Below are 12,774 nucleotides of genomic sequence, written 5' to 3'. Positions count from 1 at the left end.
TACCATCAGATTTTCCTCACTTTGCAAGCTGCGAGAGCGACTTGTGAAATGCAGTCGCTGTGGAAGTCTTGGTCAGTTCACGCACAAGCATGGTTGCATATGTGGAGCTGGGAAGACTGAATGCCAGCTGCAGTGCAATCTTCTCCCCTGCGCCAACCTCCTCACCTGCAGAAATACCTCTTCTTATTACTGTCACACCCCGTCTTCAAACGTTCCCTATCCCTATAAAAGCTGTGTATCAACAAAGCTTCCCGGGTTCACAACAGATGTCTACAAGCAGAACAAAAATGCATGCACAGTTGCCCCATGCCACAGTTGAGCATGCTGAAGCCCAAAATTGGGACGGGCAGAGCAACACAGAATTTCAGAAGCGAAAATGATACATGAGATCAGCAGGAGCCTACACTTCTCTCCCAGCATGGCTTCTTGCCGTCTGCAAAATTGGAGACAGGGTGACCCAGAGAGTGACCGGCAAAAGAGCCAACCTGCAATTATTAGCGAGCAACTGATGGTTGTTATTTACCTGATTCTATTGCATTGACGGCCGGGGGAGCGACGCCGGTGAGACGGTCTAGAGTTGATAAAGCGAGGGGCGCGTCGGGATCGCTGTACCGAAGGAGGCGCCAGTTTAGGTCGCGCGGCCGGTGCAGCAGCCGCCGGTAGCCGCCGGGAAGCGCCGTCATCGAAAAATCCCGCACCCCGTGTGGCGCGCTGTCGAGCGGAATGCCGTCCTTTGCTGCAAGGTCCCTATAGACCTGCAAGTGAAGCAGCGTGTTCTTCACTTCTCAGATGATGCGCAGGCATGCGTGGGCATGAAGAGAAACGCGAGAGCATCCCACTGCCAAAAGCACTTTGCTACATGATGCAAGAGTTGCCAGAAGATGACACAAACCTATACCATGCCTTTCAGATATGAGGAGAGAAGAGGGAGATTCCGATGTTGCCATGTATGCATTGACATGGATTCCCAGCTGATGAGCAGTTCTTACCTGAGCGGTGGCATGGCGTGGGTACTGCACCCTGCACCCAGGGAGGGGTAGCACAACATCGTCAATGCTGTAGCGCGCAGAGGCAGCTTCCTCCTCGGTCACAACATGCGCCTCTGCCGGCAGCCGCCCCCGCTCCGGCTGCTGCGCCAGCTGCTCGTCAGCAGCCTCGGCTTCCTCTGCACGAAGTAATATAGGGTTACCCTGAGGGAAGAAAACGTGGCACAGGTTGTAAATTCGGGCTTGATATCTGAGGCAATAGGCCTGAACTAGCAAATATAGGCTTTACAGAGCACAAGCCCTTTTAAAGTGCAAGCCTGATGCGTTTCAGCACCAGCCATCTGATTTGGTGCATTTTAATGGGGTTATGGGCCAATAGAGGGTGCAAGCTGGTCCGAGTAGCTACGGCAGCAGCAGTGAAACTGAGCGGGGGCAGTTTTAATACAAGTTCAGGTCACAGCGTTCGAGCCAGTTTTGCACAGAGAAGTGCATGCTGTTTGCCGGCCTCAGCAGTATAAGTGCGCACAGACAGTCCAGTAAAAACTTGCAAATAACAGCTTTTGAAGACCACCAGGAAGATGCGCAGAAATGCCCACCCTCTGGGGCAGCCTCGGCAGCGTCCCGCGGCAGAACCAAATCCCCTGCAACGGCCTCTTTGGCGCCGAACGTGCGCACTCGGTGGCTGGCGGCTTCGTTCCAAAGTCTGCTTTGGTAGGCATGCACGTACATGGTGCGCGTGTTGCGGGGGATCTGCTGCAGCGCCTGGCAGAAGTTGGCGCCCTTCTGCTTCCTCAGCCCCTGCGCTCAGCCGGCGGCTTTGAGAATAGCAGCTTGCACTGAGCACTTGCGCTTGAGAGTTTACGGGCTCACATACCTTCTTCTGGAGCTGGTAAAACCTGTGCTGCTGCTCAATGCTAGAGGCAATCATAACAAATCAAGGCATTTGCAATAAGTAGATGATTGAAATCTTTTGTCCTGCAGGGCCGTGCATGCAGTGCATGTGGACGGATAACTTTGCCAACAGGACGTGCTGCTTATACAAGGGACAAGCTGCGACAACAATTGTGAGCAGATGCACACTTGCTTTGCAAAATGCTCTGAAAATTCCGAAGCAAAATTTGCCTTATGTCAGGGTGACTGAGGCGTGGCTATGCACTGACTCACCTCGAGCAGCGCGCGCTCAGCGGTGAGGTGGCGCTGCATCAGCTTGAGTGCGCCGCTGACATCACCCTCTTCCAGGTACAGCCGCCGCGCTTCGTCATTATCTGAGCGCTCACCCTCTATCCGCCCCAGTATCATGTCCACCGCAGCCTTCCACTCGCCCTTCAGCAGCAGGGCTCCAATCCTGCAGTGGATCACATTTTGGGTTACTGGCAATCTTGTGCTATTGAAGATATCTTGTATGGGGTCGAGTGCCTTTTCTTGTCTTCAAAGAAGCCACCACGGGGTAACAGCAGAGCAGCAAATTCTGCAATGCCACAGCCGATCATAATGCTCCCAAAAAACACCCTACAAGACTCTGCACCGGATGTCTGCGAAGCACAGCATCAGTACCTGTCCTCGACCTGCACTTATTCTGCAATAATTGCCTGATGACAAGGAGTTGCAAGGGATACCTATTTTATACTCCTTTTGCAGAGATTTGAGCATGCTTCGAGTTGTGGCCTTCAGCCCTTCAAGAGGAAAACAATCTGCACTATGGAATTTTTAGATTTATTAAGGATTCAGGGTTCACCTGGACAATCAATAGCCCTTCAAACCCAAAACCTCTAACAAAGGGGCTCCTGCACCTGTGCGTGCGGCCGCCGGTGCTGCCAAAGCGTTGGAGGCCGAAGTAATTGATGAACCCGTCTTCCCGCACCGCTTCCACCGCCGCAACCACATCGTGAAGGCTGCCCGCGCCCACGTCCCTCAAAGTCACCTGAGAAATTCAAATTTGAAAATGCATTTAAGACGGAGAGCAAAGGTGGCATATTATTATATCGTGCAGGCTTCCTGCGCCCAGATCCTGCCCGACATCATCCCTTGGCGAATGCATCAAAAAATGATGACTGCTATACAGTGTTTATCACCTGCAATGTGCGGGCTGCCTGTGCGATAAGCTCCCAAGATACCCAACCCATTCTCTTCCAAATCAGAGATGCATGCCACCGTGAAAGCCATGCATCTGGGATCATTGATAGGCCACAGGTAAGTTCTTTGTGAGTAAGTTGAGCACATGCAATAACATAAAGGGGGTTAAGGAAGCAAAGCACCTCGAAGCGGTTGCCCTTCGCATCCCCGAGGTGCAGGGGTTCATCCACGAGTTCGAAGTCTCCGACGCGCATTCCCCGTAGCCGCCCATTTGAACTCGCCAGCCTCGACGGCGCCACCTGTCGCCAAGTGCAGGGTAATCTATGTTAATTTATTATTCTTTGAGGGTAAATAAAAAAGAACAGACGTGCTTCCCCTAGACCAAGATACACCCAGACATCTGTCTTCAAGCTGTGAAACAGCAGCGCATCCCCCCTGCCGCTGCTGCATCCCCCTTTGATCCGTGGCTTAAAGGAGAGACAAATGACACTATTGATAATCAATGCACTTATCTGGCGGTCAACTCCATCCTCAAAATGACCTGCAGGCTGCATGGGCCTGATCATCTGATCCTCTCATGTTCGCATCTTAAGCAGTGCCAGGCAGAGCCGCAACCCCCGATGAAGTCTGGTGGTCAGGCAAGAATGGCAACGACTTGCAGCACTAAGAGGGTTCTCGGGTGGTTTTATGTATTCTCAACATTGCAAGCAGGAAGCTTTAAAGAGATTGGACAGATACACTCTAAGCAGTCACCTTGAAAGCGGTAACTTGCTGCACGGTGACTGCACGCTTGTCCTTGGTACCGGCTACGCCGAAGCAGGAGGGTGAGCAGTGCACTGCGCGAGCCAGCAACGACAGTGCATGGCCGCTGTCCATGTTCTCCTGCCAGCAGAAGGACACTTTATTTCAGATTATCCTCTTTGAGGCTATGAGACTTGCATGACCCCGCTTGACTAGTGTTGGCACTCGAGGGCATGCTTCGGCACAGCAATTTTGTGAAGCATCTCCACCGGTAAAAGGCCATGCAGAAATTTCACATGCATATGAAGGACTCAGGCTGTTTTTGCTGCTGTGCTGCACTAGTAGTCAAGACTAGCCTGTCAATAACGCTGTAACCTGAAACAGAGATCTCGAGAGGGATGATAAGGCGTTGATATGTGGGTCCACCTTGCACAATGCGAAACGGCAGTACTTGGGGCCTCCAGGCAGAAACACTTGTTCGTTGTTCCCTCCTGATTTTGCAGCCTTGGCGCCGCCGACGCCGTTGGCCGCCTCCCGTTTCCGCTTCCTTCTCTGCACATAGAGCAACCCAATTTGAAAATGGATTAGAATTTGAAAAGGGTTGACCTATTTTCAGATTCTGATTTGCTTCGGTACTGCTGAACCTCACAGTCAGGTGAAACCATACATGTGGGTGTGCGGGCACAACATGGCCCATGTCACCAGAATAGGGCAAATGCAGCAGGGCAGCCTGAATGTGCACACATGTAAGTGCTCGGTGACCACAGAATAGCAGCACCTACAGCAAAGTGTGCACAGCATGCATACGTCACCGAGCAAGTTCTGCCGTCGGCAATGGTTACCATGCAGGGAGGTCACCTGTGCATGATAGCAGAGCCGCATGCAGTTCTCTCCATCCTCGCCGGCAGGCATGGTCTCTGTGGAGCATTTTGGCAGCCCAGGCTGCTTGAAAAAGTGGTGTACTGCTGTGCGCTCGTCCTTGTTGCTGCTGACTGCAAAAGTGATGGGCAGCGGCGGCTTCACTCTCTCTGCGCTGCTGGGCTTCTCTACAGGAGCATCAGCATCGCTTGGAGCATCAGCCTCCGCCCATGACCGCTCATAGGCCTCTACTGCTGTGAGAAACTGCTGCACTGCTGCGACGCCTTCGGACGGCAGCAGCTTGTCCAGCCCTGACAGGAGCTGTGCATATCCAAGAAGTGCAGCGATGTCTGCTGAAGCGTGTGGAGGTGCCTCTGGGGGTACAACAGCTGCTTCAGGAGCTGTGTTGGGCTCAATGTTCCCTGTCTCACTGCAGGCTGGTGCTGGAGCGGCAGGGCTTGGCGCCCTCTCCGAGGTGCTGACTGCTGTCGAGTTGAGCTGGACGACATTACCATTGCAGTCGATTTCGTTCACGAGGAAGTCACTGTACCTGCAGGAACAACGGCCGCTCAGATCGCGTTCAGATCAGTCAGGAGGATCCATAATTGAGTCCTGAGAACTGAGCAGCACCGCAAGATAGAATTGCAGATTCAACAAAAATAAACAGATTGCGGTTTCATAGACAAGATTGCAATAACCTGCTGCACAGTGAGCTTGCCTTTGCTTAAGGATTGCACTCAGGGGCGGTGTCGATGTTATGTAGCATGATATGCCAACGTCTTCTTCGATTGAGCTGCTCATTATTCCGCCTCTGGGACTGAGTGCAGTCTATAATTTCAAGAATTTAACCAACGGTCACTGGCTGCGACAATCAGTGAATAGCTATTTAAGGATTTTATGAAATATGTCCTAAGTATGCCTGTTCTCGCTGTACTGTAGGCGAGAAGATTGATGACTGTCATAGATGCTTCTCATGTCTGGAGGTCAAATCATGCTTAAAAGTCAGAGTTGAGTTTCTAAATCGGTTGGGTGTGATTATATAGCCTGAAAAATACAAATTTGTCACTGCGTTTGTGAACGTGGCAGAGTGGTCTAATGCGACAGACTCGAAATCTGTTGGGGAAACCCGCGCAGGTTCAAATCCTGCCGTTCACGGCCTTGCGTTTTTCTTTTTTTTTCTCCCTCAGTCATCAGTGAGCTGTGCACGTAAAACAGGTGGGCACGGTAAGCTGCATCATGCAGGCTGCATGTGCATATTAAAGCACACAAGCTCTACACATCTCTGTCCGGTTGGAAGCAAGATTTCGTGATTTACAGCGGTACATCCTGATGCTGTGCACCAATTCTTGTGTACATTAAGCAACGTCCCTTCAACTCCATGCCCCCACTTGAAGGCAAGCTTATCAAGCATTCCTGAACGGTACCACTCGCGCACAATGATAAAACTATCTGCCTGATTGCAAACAGGCATACAAGGCTAGCAACTGGGTCCTAGAAGCCCGACAGCAGCACGCTCCAGGCCGGCAGCAATATCAAAGCTCGCAAGAGCTTTAAACAAATCCAGGGTCCAAATAAGGGCCAACAAGGTATGCCTCAAGAGTTCATCCTGACTCCTGCAGTCACTGTCATCTGGGCCACCATTGGAATGTGCTCTGGCCGACATTGTCAGGCTGCCCTGTTAGTGATCCCTCCGTTAGCAAACGCCTGTACCTGTGTGCCCTCCTCCTAGCCGGGTCCTGCCCTGCCGGAATGTGATGCCTGCACACAGAACCACAGCCACAACCTCACCGCTCGGACATACCCTGGCTTCACTCTGCTTCATCTCCTCAGTGCATGTTCCTTTGTGGCTCTGCTAAAGTAGTTTGCTAGCATCTGCTGCGCCTTCTGTGCTGCAATTCGTGTGCTGCTGGTGAAATTCTGCTGGATAAATGCACAGGAACTTGTGCCACACATAAGTTGCATGGGGCCAAATTGATACCCTGCTGTTGGCGGGCCGAATAAAAATTGCAATTGCCATCGGAGCACCAGATCCCTAGTTCCAGTTTCTCCGTCAAATAATTTTTGGCATTTTCATTGTCAGGCTCTCCGCACCTGTGCCGCTCCGGCCGATGCGTCTGCACCGGCTGCGGCGCCGGCGCCAGTGGCACAGGAACTCGCGCCTGAGCAACAGGCAACGCCTCAGCCTCAGCCGCCGTCCCCAACAGGCGGCCAAGCTCCGGGTACGCGGTAGCGGCGGCCGCATCCGTTGCATTCAAATCGCAGCCACAGCCGCGCGCGGCCCTTCGCAAGTCCAGCACGTGCTGCTTCAACCGTATGTTCTCTCTCTGTGCATCCAAACATCACAGCATGGCTTAGCGCGTTCTGCTTGAATATAAATTGTGTTGCCATCAGTGATAAGAGTCAAGGGCGTGCATGGCCCAGCATGATGAATTGTTCCGGTCAGTGTAGAGCATAAGGTCATAGGAGGTGAGAGGCCTGAAGGATCCGGATCCTGACTGATATTGTTGCGCATGCATGTCCTCATGCAAACATTTTTATGCAGAGTAGCCAGGCAAGCAATTTTCAGCGAGATACAGGTGCAAATGATACCGTTATTTCCTACATCCACACATCACTGAAGAAAATTTGTGTTCCCTTCAGCGCGTGATATGCAGTGGGGGTGTCTCACCTCCAGCTTTTCATTTGACAAGCTCAGGTCCAAAATAATCTGCGCGCAGCACCACAAAGACATGTAAGCCGTCAAATGGTCCTTGAGTGCAAGACCTGCAGCAGGTTGCCAACCTCGTCAATACAGAGATCTTCACAAACCCCAGCCTCTCACCTTTTCCTTCATTGCTTCTCTGGCTTCGCTCGCAGTGGGAGGAGCTGCCTGCATGGTCAGGCTCCTCCCCTCCCTCCCCTGCTTTGCTGGCGTCCATTCTGTCTGCGCAGCCCATGCATAATTTCCATATCACCAGCATTATAACTCATGGCACAGCAAAGCTCCCACTTGCAAGCTACCAAAGCATGTCAACACATCAAGACCATGCTCTTCCAGGTTTTCACCTCTCCTGATCCTTGCTTGCACACAATAATCCAGGGCATGTGAATGGCGATGCTTACCTGCAAGCTGAGAAAGAAGAGCAGCATGAGCAACCCTGCTATGAAGGGGCGCGAAATGCCACTGCTGGTGCCTGGCATTGGCTGGAAAAACATCGCGCAGAGTGCCTGCGCAATCTACAGGGCTATGTCTTGCTGCAGGAAGTGTTGCCTCCTCTGATCAGCCCCTCCACCACCTGGCAAGCTTCCTGTGATGTGCACTGCGATGCCGGGGCTGCAGCAAAGCTTGGTCCGTGCTAACGCTGAGAGGTGCTGGAAGTGTGCGAGATAGGCGCTATGTCATTGGTTCCCGATGTCGTCTTCAAGCCTTCCACTACATAATGACACTTTCTCCCCGATTAGGATGCTGATCTCAAGACATCCCAATAGCTGGCGCCACTCAATGTCCTACACGTTGACAGAGCAACTCCGTAAGCAATGCTTACTTTCGGGTATTCAGATTACGGTGTTTTCCTCAAGTAAATGACCTGATGGCCAGTTCAGGTTCAGAAGGCAATATGTGATCTTTACGGTCAGTTTACAAAATTGTCCCATTGACATGTATGACCATTGCATCTTCAGATGGTAATATGCAAAGTAACCCATCCACAGGGATCACCAAATTCCGTGAGGAAAGAGCACCTTATGTCACCTAGTACTGCTCCAAAACTTCCCGATCCGTGAAGGTCCGCCTTGGAAACGTTCTGGTTGTGCAGATCAAGTATGCAAGCATAGACGCATGAACAAAACACAGAATGAGAGTGATGTCAAGGACGATCCCTTCCAGCAATGTTGAAACTTTTCTCCTGGCCCCAAGCTGGTGCCTGTCTCCAGCGGCGGAGATTTCTGCATATGCATGACGTCGTCTCATGTCAGCGAAGAGACACATCGAGAAATTTGGCCCAGATCAAGCTGCATCTCACCTCTAAAATTCTCCTTTCCCACCTGCAACAGTGTGCTGCTCTGTCTTGATCGCATCGGATCCATTCTTTCTGGTGAACCTGGCAGTCCCCTTTACCTGGGATCGCTAGGCAGATGTGATCAAGACACTGCACACTGTTGTAGAAGAGACATTGCAGGTCTCGCAAGTCATCTGTTTCATAAGGTACGTGCAAGCTACCAACAAAATAGCCTACACGCATGGCTCAAACTGGATAGTGGAAAATGGTGTCTTGGGGTTTTCGCGCCATCGTCGCACTATAGGACGCACTGGCCATTTGCAGAAGAATGTTCGTGAGAAAGAAGAGACTCGCAGTAGATAATAGAGATGCTGAAGAGTCACCTCTTTGGTCGCTAATCGAATGCCTTTTCACTGCCGACTCACTAGCCATCTGGTTATATAGCATGATCCTGGAGCCCACACCCCTCGTAACACAGACACTTGTTGTGCAGGTCTGATACGATATGATGCGGGACGGAACAATTAAAATATTGACTTGCACCTTGATAGTGTCGGGCTGGTGCAGCATGGAAGTATCAGCTTTGCAATCTGCTCCAGCACCCGCACCCTTGAAGGGCCTGGCTTTACCACCGATCAGCACAGCACCAGGTGAGTTCTCACCTTCACTTCAACAAAGTAGGGATCTACACACTGATGTAATGTCAGAACCTGCATAACCACTGATCAGCCATCGAAGGCTAGCAGCGCTCTAACCTTGTGAAAGGCAAACAGGGTCTGCCCCTCTGCCAAGCAAAGCTATTGGAGCGTCATCCTCTGTGAAAGAGGCAGAAGAGTTTGCAAGCACAGAGAAGCTCCGGGCGGCAGAGGGGCCAAGATCGGCGCAGCCCCTAGAGCTTGGGCAGCTGGGAAAGAATGCCAAGGCCCCTCCACCCCACACCGCAGGTTAGTGCCCTCTGCAAAGATCGCATATGTGCCCTGCTGACTTGAAGTTTCACTCTGTATTATAGCACTGAGTTCCGGCAGCCTTGTTATTCCCACGACTGCTTGCATTACCTATCCAAATGCATCCATTTTTCATCCGTGCTGCGACTGGAGAAAGCTGCACTGTTACGTGAGGCTTGAACCAGCTCCCTGGGCGTCAACACTCGGCGGCTTCACATGCCCCATCACAGCAGCAGATTGACATTACAGAACCTTTTAGAAGCCTTCTTTGAGCCTTTTTCTCATTTATGGGTCACAGGGGGCATCCCTCCTGAGGCGTACCATGGCGGTCCATCCCCATACCTGCAGAAGGTAAAGAGTGTCCCTCCAGCGCCCCACACAAAAACACCACCTTCTGACCTCGGGGAAAGTTTTGACCCGGCATCAGGTGCGCCGTCCCTAGTGTCCTGTGCTGTCTCTTCAACGATTGGTCTTGCGGTGCTTAAGTACTTCTTTGCACAACCATTAACAGTGTGTTGTCTGCAGTGCATTGCAATGCATGTTTGCGACTCCTAAGTGCAAACTGATCTCTGCACGGCCTGCACCTGTCTCTTTGTGCCTGATCACTTTTGAAGTTGTAGGCGCTTCGGCATCTTTCCGCACAAGGAAGCTGCGATTGATGTTGTTGATGAGTGAACTTTAAATCCCCAGCATGCAAAATACCCCAAATTCAGCAGCACCTTGCATGATGCAGGCAACAGCACCTTATACTGGCGGTGATGACATCCTGCCTGTTGGTGCTGATGTAAAATAGGAGCAGCTGAGGAGTCAGAAGCAACCAACCTCAATAATTGGTGATTGTTCACCAGCTGGTGGGCTCACTTCACCATGTGCTGGGGTGGATTGCAGGGGGGACCTTCACTAGTTCATCTCCCCCGCCGCCACCGCCCCCGCCCCCGCCGCCCCCGCCGCCACCACCGCCGCCCACCAAAGCATCCACCCTTGCCCCAGCTGAGGGAGCTAAATCGGAAGCCAGCAGTGCGACGACCCCCGTTGATAGCGCCACTTCCCCCGAGGCACAACCGGCGTGTTACGTGGAGGTGCAGATGAGCACTGTGTGGAAGAAGGGCGAAGGTGTATACGCCAGTGTCATCCAATTGGTGAGCCCCTCTGAAATTCCTTGTGACAATTCTTTGCCAAGACCAAGAATTCAGCCATGGATGCCATGTGCTTGCCATGTGAGCATGCAACGTGTTGGTGCTCTGCAGACAAGGCAGCGTTGCCAACCTATTTTCCAAAACTGCGCACAGCATTGCCTGGAGGGCACTGTGAGTGATATCAGCACTGCTGGCATATGTATCATGAAGCGTGTTCTTCAGGCATCAGAGCGTGCGTTTGGGGCTGGTGTTAAGCAGAGAGTGCATTGCCTGAAGGTCCTGGCTTCGTCCATATTCTAGGAGTTGACTTGCTGTGTGCACTGCAGTACCTGGGGAATCAAGGGGCCCTGGACATCTTCCCAGTGTACAGCCTGGAGGTCATGAATTCAAACTACCTCTCCATGGATGGTGCTTGGAACTGGAACATCGATTCCTTCAGGAGCACAGAAGGGAATATGTGGGGCACTGTCAGCGATGTGAGCTGCTCTTCCGTCCTGAATGCTCTTGCTCACTTGTCTTTTCTGACATGTCATCTTCTTTGCGTTTGTCATTGTAGATCTTGACAGAAGTGTTGACATAGTGTTTGTTACTATTCAATTATGCCCTGCCTGCAGCTGCTATGATGGAAGCTGTATGTGCAACCGCCCAGCTCTTCGATTTATTTGTTGCAGCAGTGATGTTGCCTTCACTAGCGTGGGCTTACACTTATGCAGTGCCTGTAGTACACAGTTCATTGCTCTTTGCTTGAAGCCTGGGAGCCATAGTTGCACCATATGGTCGAAAAACTTTTGGAGGCCGTATATACGGTCATACGGTATTTTAAAATACGGAATACGGTTAAATCTGGCCAAATTAGCACTAGGGTGAACAACACCTAAAGATCCACCCTGCATGCAGGGGTGGGAGGCATTACTTCCATACAGAAAGAACAAGATCAACGTGGGCGGCATTTTTGTGGGCAGCTCGCAGCAGAACTTCTACCCGCGGCGCATCACCATCAATGGAGAGCCCTGCTACGTGCAGCAGGTCTGATGAAGACACTGCAGACACACTAGTAAGAGGCTTTCCTTTGGCAGTGGCGCGTAAGCAGAGAAATTGCAAACCAGTCAGCAATCACCCATTTTCAGCAAGGGCACCACAAACCACGCCAGGGAAGCTGATGCAGTGCCCAAATAGGCATGAATAGTAAGGGTCCAACATGCCTAAAACATCCAGAGAGTCAGCGTTGCGGGCTGCAATCTCGTCAGGTTACGCAGGGCTTGACTTACCCTGAGTGCGCACCCGTTGACAGAATGCATGCAGGAGAAATGAAGGAAGAGGCGCCAACATGGGTGCCCTCCCAATAAGAGCTGCAGACATTGCCCAAATCCCGGAAACTGTTAGTTTTGGCATCCGCTGTCCACCATAACTGCAGAAAGCCATCAGCAGCAATTTTGCATGGGCAGATCGCGAGGAATTCTGGCGCCGAGGGCGCAGATTGTGAATGACGCTCATTTTCAGCCTCTTGTCAGAGTTGTTGTCTCAGAGAGCGAGCGGGAGCTTGATTGCGCGCATTCCTGTGTCTCTTTAATGCTCTTGGAGTCTTTGCTGAGCGGGCAGACTGCTGCCACTTCTGTGAAAGGCAGGTGGCGGCCACCGCTGAGCTGTCAGTCATCAAACCATACTTGTGTCCTCAGACAACAACACACTACGTTGAAAAACTTCACCTCGGTTTTCTGGGTCCCACAATAAATGCAAAGCTCTGTCCCCTTTTTAGAACTGGCTGGCTACCTTGTGACTAGTGACCGCCCACAGGATTTGAGCCGTTCATTTAGAGCCAGACGTCCGCCACGTTTGGCAGAGATGTCTGCATGGATTCGTGTGGGTGGCAGAAGACACAGCTGCTAGCGCTAGAACAGTCTCAACTCAACTGAAAGGAGGACAGGGCCGGCCGCATGCTGTTGAATGTTGCATGCTTTGTTGCTGTCAGTAGTTTTATTGCAACCCTTCAGGTTTCCAGATATATCAATGTCCACGGCAGAGGGCTCATACACTGAATTGACATATTTTGATGCATGTT

General features: G+C 51.7%; 3 protein-coding genes and 1 non-coding gene across 4 annotated transcripts; 3 read left to right on the top strand and 1 right to left on the bottom strand.

The window, feature by feature from the left end:
- Positions 1-16: 16 nt before the first annotated feature.
- On the bottom strand, positions 17-5,608 carry COCSUDRAFT_52734 (tRNA pseudouridine synthase D; the record flags this gene model as incomplete). The annotated part of the gene is made up of 11 exons (XM_005649477.1): positions 5,377-5,608; positions 4,659-5,208; positions 4,227-4,352; positions 3,813-3,941; positions 3,242-3,358; positions 2,777-2,907; positions 2,151-2,331; positions 1,583-1,784; positions 990-1,165; positions 524-755; positions 17-165 (listed from the first exon to the last, which is right to left on the bottom strand). Exons 1-11 carry the CDS (start codon positions 5,457-5,459, stop codon positions 17-19), a joined length of 2,076 nt encoding a protein of 691 aa, XP_005649534.1. The 5' UTR covers positions 5,460-5,608.
- Positions 5,609-5,731: 123 nt separating this feature from the next.
- Positions 5,732-5,813, top strand: COCSUDRAFT_t27. The gene has a single exon. It is a non-coding gene; the product is annotated as a tRNA-Ser (tRNA).
- Positions 5,814-6,898: 1,085 nt separating this feature from the next.
- COCSUDRAFT_32530 (hypothetical protein) lies at positions 6,899-8,519 on the top strand. Its single transcript, XM_005649476.1, has 5 exons — positions 6,899-6,982; positions 7,327-7,365; positions 7,480-7,581; positions 7,761-8,144; positions 8,379-8,519. Exons 3-4 carry the CDS (start codon positions 7,532-7,534, stop codon positions 7,915-7,917), a joined length of 207 nt encoding a protein of 68 aa, XP_005649533.1. The 5' UTR covers positions 6,899-6,982; positions 7,327-7,365; positions 7,480-7,531; the 3' UTR covers positions 7,918-8,144; positions 8,379-8,519.
- Positions 8,520-9,203: 684 nt separating this feature from the next.
- On the top strand, positions 9,204-12,202 carry COCSUDRAFT_61243 (hypothetical protein; the record flags this gene model as incomplete). The annotated part of the gene is made up of 7 exons (XM_005649475.1): positions 9,204-9,285; positions 9,409-9,579; positions 9,878-10,006; positions 10,468-10,718; positions 11,042-11,191; positions 11,613-11,741; positions 12,161-12,202. The coding sequence occupies 7 exons, from the start codon at positions 9,204-9,206 to the stop codon at positions 12,200-12,202; spliced, it is 954 nt and encodes a 317-aa protein (XP_005649532.1).
- Between the last annotated feature and the right edge of the window lie 572 nt (positions 12,203-12,774).

The sequence above is a fragment of the Coccomyxa subellipsoidea genome (genome assembly GCF_000258705.1).
Source record: "Coccomyxa subellipsoidea C-169, whole genome shotgun sequence".
NCBI lineage: Eukaryota > Viridiplantae > Chlorophyta > Trebouxiophyceae > Coccomyxaceae > Coccomyxa > Coccomyxa subellipsoidea.
The sequence above is the reverse complement of the archived record's forward strand: the minus strand, read 5'-3'. Positions and strand labels throughout refer to the sequence as shown.

Coding starts and splice junctions, on each gene's coding strand:
- COCSUDRAFT_32530 (XM_005649476.1), top strand. CDS start 7,532: ATGGTCAGGCTCCTCCCCTCCCTCCCCTGCTTTGCTGGCGTCCATTCT. Junction 7,582..7,760: donor TTTGCTGGCGTCCATTCTGT/CTGCGCAGCCCA, acceptor GGCGATGCTTAC/CTGCAAGCTGAGAAAGAAGA.